We start from the raw sequence: 7,675 nt of genomic DNA on the forward strand, positions 1-7,675 counted from the left end.
CTGAGCATGAAGCTGGCGTCGGTTCATGCCAAAGAAGATGAAGAAGAAAGCATGCGCATAAACATGCAGAGGGCCAGTACACCATGACAATTTCACCAGGAATCGTCTATGAGTTGTTTTTTTTGTTGTGCTGAAAGATACTCCTCTGATTAATGCAGATTTAAATATGTACTGAGCTATTGAATGGATTAAAGGTTATTGAACTCCATCAAGCTAGGTAGCAAGCTATCGAGCTAGATATCCAACCTCCAATATGAAATGCACCTTTGCCCTGGTGACAAAACACTGCCCTACCTATTCCACACACAGGGCCAGCAGTTGCTTAGAAACCCAAGAAAACATTCCCTTAGACAAGGCCCTGCTGTGCTGCAGTTTGGCCCTCTGTGGAACTAGCCTGATCTTTCCACTCCAGAGCACACAAATCTGCCCACACCTCCCTGGTTTTTATTTACAAGGATCATCTTCATAAATAATTAACGGCCCAGGGAGATGAAAGCAATACATCACCGGCACGCCGCTTGTAAGGGACTGAGAGGAGAACTATCCCACATCTTGGCCACGCCGTCTTGAGCGATCGAGTGGAGTCTGACCAATTTTTTTCCCAACATACAGAAGAAGCTACTGGCTGACTTGCTGGTAAGAAAGTTGTCTTTTTGACAATTTGACAAAGGACAGCTCAAGTAATCGAACATTCCTTGAGGTGACCCTTTGGGATAGAAATGGGTATAAAGAAACAAACAAAAGGCCTGTAGGTACATGTTAACACTTTATGTACAATGGTAATAAAATCCATATTTGAGTGCATTTCTGTACTTATCTTTTAACTTTTCAAAGTGCAAACCCGCGCACCGAGCCGAGCTCCTTATTAATTAATAAATGATAAACATACTACTCTGCTACAGCCTCTCACTGTGTTGAAATCCAGTCCAAATGTTTATGTGCAAATGTTTAACCCTTAAAAGAAATCCTTTCGAAAACGAGAATAGTAACATGTGCCTGAGTGTATGATTTTAATAACAGTAATATAACATTTTATTGGTAATTTCCGCAGTACATCCAAAGCATAGCATTGGACACAACAGTATGAAGCAACATCCTGTTTCTAGTCTCTTTGTCTCAGATGTAGCCAAAAGAGCTGATCTGCAGAAGTGCAAAAGAGTCATTCTAATGAAACCTCCATAAAACATGTCCCAAATGAATTTATACACATATTTACAGAGAATGTGAATAAATTCATTTAAATATTTAAGTACACCTACTATATTGGTCGCTTAATTGTTTTTAACTATCCCGGCAAACATGGTTTGTCGTTAGTATCTCATATTTTTGAAAGAAATGTACATTTTGTTAATTGTAAACATGACAAGAGTAGTGAGGGAATGTAGTGATGAAGTATACATTTCTGCACTGTCATTGTGTGTCCCCCATTTTAAGCTCCATCCCTTACCACAATAGCCAACTTTAACTGTCTGGACATGATACGATAATGCATTTTTTGATAAGGCAAGCACCTCCTGAGACAGCGGCACAGGAGGTAGAGCAGGTCATCCAGTAATGAGAGAGTTCCTGGTTCAATACCTGGCTGCCCCTGGCAGCACGTCGAAGTGTCCTAGAGCAAGACACTGAACCCTTTATTGCTCTGGATGAGCAGGTGTGCGCCTTGCACGGTTGCCACCGATGGATCAATGCATGGATGTGTGGGTGAATGTGAGGCATGTACTGTAAAGCGCTTTGAGTGCTCCCAAGATGTGAAAAGCCCTATATAAATTTCAGTCCATTTACCACAGACGATATTTTACATTCTCTGTCAACATGTGTGTCAATTTATTTCAGACGTGTTCTTGTGGTGTTTTATGAGAATCACCCAAAAGAGTCAATAAAACTCTTGAGAACCTGATAGCATCCACAATTTGCAACCACTGACTAAAGTGCCAGTTTCCTATTTTCGAAAGGGAGATTTAACAGGTTGTTGTTTTTTTTTGTTTAGGCTTAAATGTTTAAGGGATTGGGCGGCATTTACACAGTGAGAAGCTGCAGCAGAGTAGTATGTTTCTCAATAGGAAAGTGTTCATTGAGGATGTGCCATAAATTATGTGAAAGAACATTTTAATGTTCAGGCCATTTTCAGGTCTGGGTTGAAAAATCCTTAACACTTGTACTTTAAATAGGCGGTAAGATCAAGCACAACTGTTTCACTGTCAACTACTTTGTCCCAGACGTTTCTGGAAACCTTAGTGGAAAATGTTGAAGCCTGATTTGACCAACCAGTAGTAGTAACTCTATGGCTATTGCCCACCAACCCGTTTTTCACCCATACCTTCTTTTCATTTTTAGGTTTATAATAATATAACTACTAATATAACTACTTAACCCATGAGGCCTATGCATTGTTGGCTAGGGTTAGGGTTTCAAACCTTTCTAAATAATTGTGTAAATATTACGCAAGGTATATAATAATTTGCTTTTTCTCCCGTAGAAGCCACAAGTCCATCTAATATCAACCTTGTTTTGAGAAAAACATGTTTTATTCGCCTTTATGTTAATAAATCTCAGAAACATGGCTAAAGGCAAAAATAAAGCAGCTGAAGACAAAGGTAAGAAGCTCACCCTGAAAATGGCCATGAGCTGCGTGAAACAGACCTTGGACGGTAAACGGCGTCTGGACCTGAGCAACCAGGGAATTGCCATCGTGCCAAAGTGCATCCAGAAGCTGTGCGACGTGTACGAACTGGACCTCAGCAGGAATTTGCTGAAAAAGCTCCCGGATTTCATCGACAAGTTCGTCAATCTACGCCTTCTGGATCTGCACAGTAACTATGTGAGTGTGGCCCGGGATACTCGGTGTGAGGAGTTTGCGAAACAGAAAAAAAGTGGCAATGTAATGTGTACATTCATATATAGTAGATGCCAGATTTGCAATGTTAAAAAGGAAGTGCTTTTTACCATTCGTGCCAGTTCTCAATGGTGAAATATAAATAGACGCTGAGTGACACCAGACGAGAAAAAGTGAACAAAATAATGTTCAAGAGAAAATATACAAAACTAGGCAGAAAAAATGTAGAAGTAGAGAAAAATTACAAATGTAAACATAATTTAGTTCCAGAAAAACTAAAATGTCCAACCTATCACCCAGCTGGAAACGATCCCAGAGTCCATCGGCCGTCTCCAGAATCTGGTGACCTTGAACCTGTGCAACAACCGCCTGAGCACCGGCTCCCTCCCCAACGGGCTCGGCCTCCTCGAGAAGCTCCACCACCTGAATCTGGGCCTCAACCACCTGGAAACGCTGCCGCACTTCATCAGCGCCCTCAAGGACCTCCGCCACCTCGGCCTCTTCAACAACCGACTCACCCGTGACCCCGAGTGCCTCGGGCAGCTGAGCAAACTGGAGAAGATCAATGTGGAGGGCAACCCCTTCCATGTGGACTGCAGCCTGGACCCCATCGATCGGGTGGAGAGCCTCTACCTGGTCTCGGAGGGCAGCCTCTGCGGGAAGTGCCTGAGGAAGTGCCAGGAGGCGAGGAGGAGGTTGGAGGACCCGGGCAAAGTGGCACTCAAGACCAAGATGAACTTCACGGGGTTAGTCTCACCCACTTCGATGCCTCGGGCAGACCCGGGGACGTGGAGATAACACTAAGGATCACAGTGTTCTTCTTCTTCTTCTTCTTCTTCTTCTTCTTCTTCTTCTTCTTCTTCTTCTTCTTTTTGGGTTTTCATGGTCGGTTTGCATCCTGTACCCGCACGTTTCTGGGTTAATATAAATTAAAAGACCATGTCCAGTTTGTGGAACTAAAGATACAATTCATGGAATAAGAGATAACGGTAGAGCCTCTTTTTTTTTGAATGACAAGGAACGAAATCCATTCGGGACACAAGGGTCAATGAATGAATTACTGCTATAATTTGAGATGGCCTCTGCCAAAATAGCTCATTAGCCTTCTTTTGTCTTCTTAAATTGCTCTTCGATAACAGTGCTCAGACCTACTTCTGTGTCTAACAGACTGTCTGGGATAAAAACTACAATCAACATTGCACTTTGTAAATTCACACCCGCCCGCTATTTAGTATTTTTTTATTGACATCACTGGAATTTTATCTTTTTTTTTTAACCACAAATTCCACAAAGGGTGTGTTTCGTTAACTAGCACCTGACTTGGATCCTTTGGCAAGGTGATCAATGCTAAAGATATAATAAATAACTTGTGACAGTCCTCTAAACTTTCCACGGCCCCCTTGTGGCAGAGTGACTTTTGACCTGAATTGCAGCACCATCTATTGTTTGAGCATGTATATTTGTAGTTTCTCTTTTGTTCAAAGTGTTAATAAAGTGGCTGCGATGCCCGATATTAATACGATATTTTTCTTTTTTTTCTTCTTTTTTTTGTATACAGGTCGGAAATGGGGTGATTATCAGGTGATTTTGCTATTGTTCCTTGGGTGGAAGTTTTCATATCAATGACATGATGCATGTAATACCAATCTCTAAAACTTAGAGGGCAGCAGATCCCTTTACTGAGTCAAAAATAACAGAGGTAGCTGTACAACCAAGTCTTTGAAAAGGGCCAGTGGAAAAGGGAACTTAATTATATTAAGCTTGTCTTTATTGTCACAAACACACCACAACACATGCATTATGTACAGCTACGGCTGACACATGCAGATGGAGGCTGTGAAATGTCTTTGCTGCATTTATCGCATCAAGGCTTGTCCTTCCTCTGGGGGACAGGCAGATAACAGTACAGCGCCCGGGGACCAACTTCCATGTCCATTGCCGGTCAAATGATGTTTGTTGTGCATGTTTTTAGTGGGGGTTCTTATAATGTTAAATGGAGGAAACCCTGAGTGAGGACAGGGAGAACATGGAAATCTGGGCGCTGACGTAGATTGGTATTTCAAGTTCCAAGTTTTTTACTCAAGACTAAGACACACCCCTCCACACCCATTTCTTGGCATTTTAATTGCTCTTTAAGTTTCCCTTGATGTTTCTTTAACCTTGCATTACCAAAATGTAGCAACTTTAGGCCCGGATATTTTTGAAAACAAAGTATTTTCTCTGCATTTTGGCCTCCTGTCCACACGGAAATGCAGTTAGAGGTCACTGAAAACAAAGCATTTAGAAAAAGTCGTCCAGGGTGGAGATTTTTCAACGCTCAGCTTTCCAAGTATTATTGTAAAGAAAGTAAAACGGAGCTTCTTGAAATCGCTGATGTCAGGACCTCAACTTTTGCATTAGTGGATGCATTAGGAACCTACGTGCGGCGACCCACAACCGTTGTGTTGCCTGCGGTGTCTACATTAAAAGTCTCCAACTTTAGGAATCAGTATTGCGTATAAATATTATGATTGTTTGATATTATGAACGCTCAAGAAGAAGCTCAATATGCGTGCTCTTAAAATTCTTCTGTGGTGTTGGACATAACGTTTTATGAGATATTATTGCCTCCTACTGGCCTGGTCTTTGGATTCTCGTGTGGACAGAGATTGGCTTTTATTTAACAGAGGGGGAAAAATGCATTTTCAGAGAAATCTGTAAACATGTGGACAGGGCTTTGGTGACCGTGTAACAACTTGGGACGGGTTGTGCTTCGCTCAATCCCAAGTGGCATTAACCCAAGGCTATAATAAACCAAAGGATAATTCTATGACACGGGGGATAGCATAAATGCAACCCTTGTGTAAATTCCGTTCACTTATTGCCATCTCACTAAGCTGAGGGGTGCTCAGTCGGCAGGATTAAGACCTCACTCCTTAGATTCATTCAGAGCCAAACAGCCCAGTATTGATTTTGTCATGTACTGTACTGAGAAGGAAATGGTACTAACGTGTTTGTGTCCAAAACGGCACATGTTTGAGGTTATTCCACCAATGCATTTCTGTTTGTTTCATGTTTCTTAGTAATAGTATACCACAAGATCCAGCACATCAAATTGATTAATATTGTGCATTTGTTACAAGATCTGTAAATAGTTCTTTATTATTATTTTTAGGGTCCAGCCCATTATTTTTAGGGGTCCAGGGCTGGATCCCTATTGTTTTGCTCTGCGTTTTTTTATTTTTTATCTCTGCATTTTTCAGTTAAAAAGTATCTGAAACAAAACAACAGCAGTATGAACTGGTTGAGGTCTCCTTCGAACCGAGACGTTTCAGATGTCTTGTCGCTCAAGTTTGATCAATATCGATCTACATTTTGAGCAAAAATGTGTAAAAACGGTCATAATTTCATTAGTTTCAGGAGTAGGCCACTTTGTGACATCATCATCCAAAGGTACATACACCAAATTATTATGCAAATTGGATTTAAGTGTCATAAACATTTAATTTTTTGTTTTTCAATTAAACTCATGGATGGTATTGTGTCTCAGGGCTCTTTGGATCACTGAAATCAATCTCAGACACCTGTGATAATTTGTTTGCCAGGTGAACCCAATTAAAGGAAAACTACTTCAGAAGGACGTTCCACATTATTAAGCAGGCCACAGGTTTCAAGCAATATGGGAAAGAAAAAGGATCTCTCTGCTGCCGAAAAGCATCAAATAGTGCGATGCCTTGGACAAGGTATGAAAACATTCGATATTTCACGAAAACTTAAGCGTGATCATCATACTGTGAAGAGATTTGTGGCTGATTCAGAGCACAGACGGGTTTGTGCAGATAAAGCAGAATGAGGAAGGTTTCTGCCAGACACATTAATCTTAAGAGAGCAGCTGATAAAATGCCATTACAAAGCAGCAAACCGGTATTTGAAGCTGCTGGTGCCTCTGGAGTCCTGTGAACCTCAAGGTGTAGGATCCTCCAGAGGCTTGCAGTTTCAAGATTCAAGATTCAAGAGGTTTATTTGTCACATACATATACATACTTTCATCCATATATGCAGTGAAATGTAATGCAACACACCCGGTGATAACACACAATATGTCCTAGGAAAAATTTATTTCTAATAGACCAACTAACTGACTCCTCAAACGTAATACTGTTAGTCAAATACTTATAGAATAAAATAAAAATATATCGAATAAAATACAATCAAATAAAATGAAATAAAATGGAATAGATAGAGGGAATTTGTTATTGTTAATTATGTATATGTAATAGGCAATTATGTATATACAGATATGTGCATTAAGGTGGCATGTAGTTGAAGTGAGGTAGTGTTTGGGATAATACAGCACAGTATACAACAACACGGCGCAGCAATACGGCATCACGAACAACCCTGAACAGTGACACAATATACGGTACAGTATGCTACATATAGTACAGTAGGTAGTTGAGCCTATGTGTGTGGCTCAGTGAGGACCCCTGGTGAGGTCAGCATTGACAGTTCTTATGGCTTGCGGGAAAAAACTCCATCTCAGTCTCTCTGTTCTCGCTGTGTGACTGCGGAGGCGCTTGCCCGACCGCAGCAGCTGGAACAGTCCGTTGTTGGGGTGATGAGGATCCTTCATGATCCTGCAGGCTCTGCTACTACACCTCCTGGTGTATAACTCCTGCAAGGGGGGCGTAGTTCCAGTGACATGTTCAGCTGAACGCACCACCCTGTGCAGGGCCCCCCTGTCCTGAGCAGTACAGCTCCCAAACCAGGCAGTGATGTTGCCTGTCAGGATGCTCTCCACTACTCCAGAGTAGAAGGACTTGAGGATCCTCACCGAGACCCGGATTTTCTTTAGCTGCCTGA

The 7,675-nt window shown here is 41.6% G+C and overlaps 1 protein-coding gene across 1 annotated transcript; it reads left to right on the forward strand.

Moving 5' to 3' along the window:
- Window positions 1–2,557: 2,557 nt before the first annotated feature.
- lrrc18b (leucine rich repeat containing 18b) lies at window positions 2,558–3,631 on the forward strand (the record flags this gene model as incomplete). Its single annotated transcript, XM_080021901.1, has 2 exons — window positions 2,558–2,818; window positions 3,134–3,631. The coding sequence occupies 2 exons, from the start codon at window positions 2,558–2,560 to the stop codon at window positions 3,629–3,631; spliced, it is 759 nt and encodes a 252-aa protein (XP_079878027.1).
- Window positions 3,632–7,675: the final 4,044 nt, after the last annotated feature.

The sequence above is a fragment of the Zeus faber genome (assembly GCF_960531495.2).
Source record: "Zeus faber genome assembly, chromosome: 20".
NCBI lineage: Eukaryota > Metazoa > Chordata > Actinopteri > Zeiformes > Zeidae > Zeus > Zeus faber.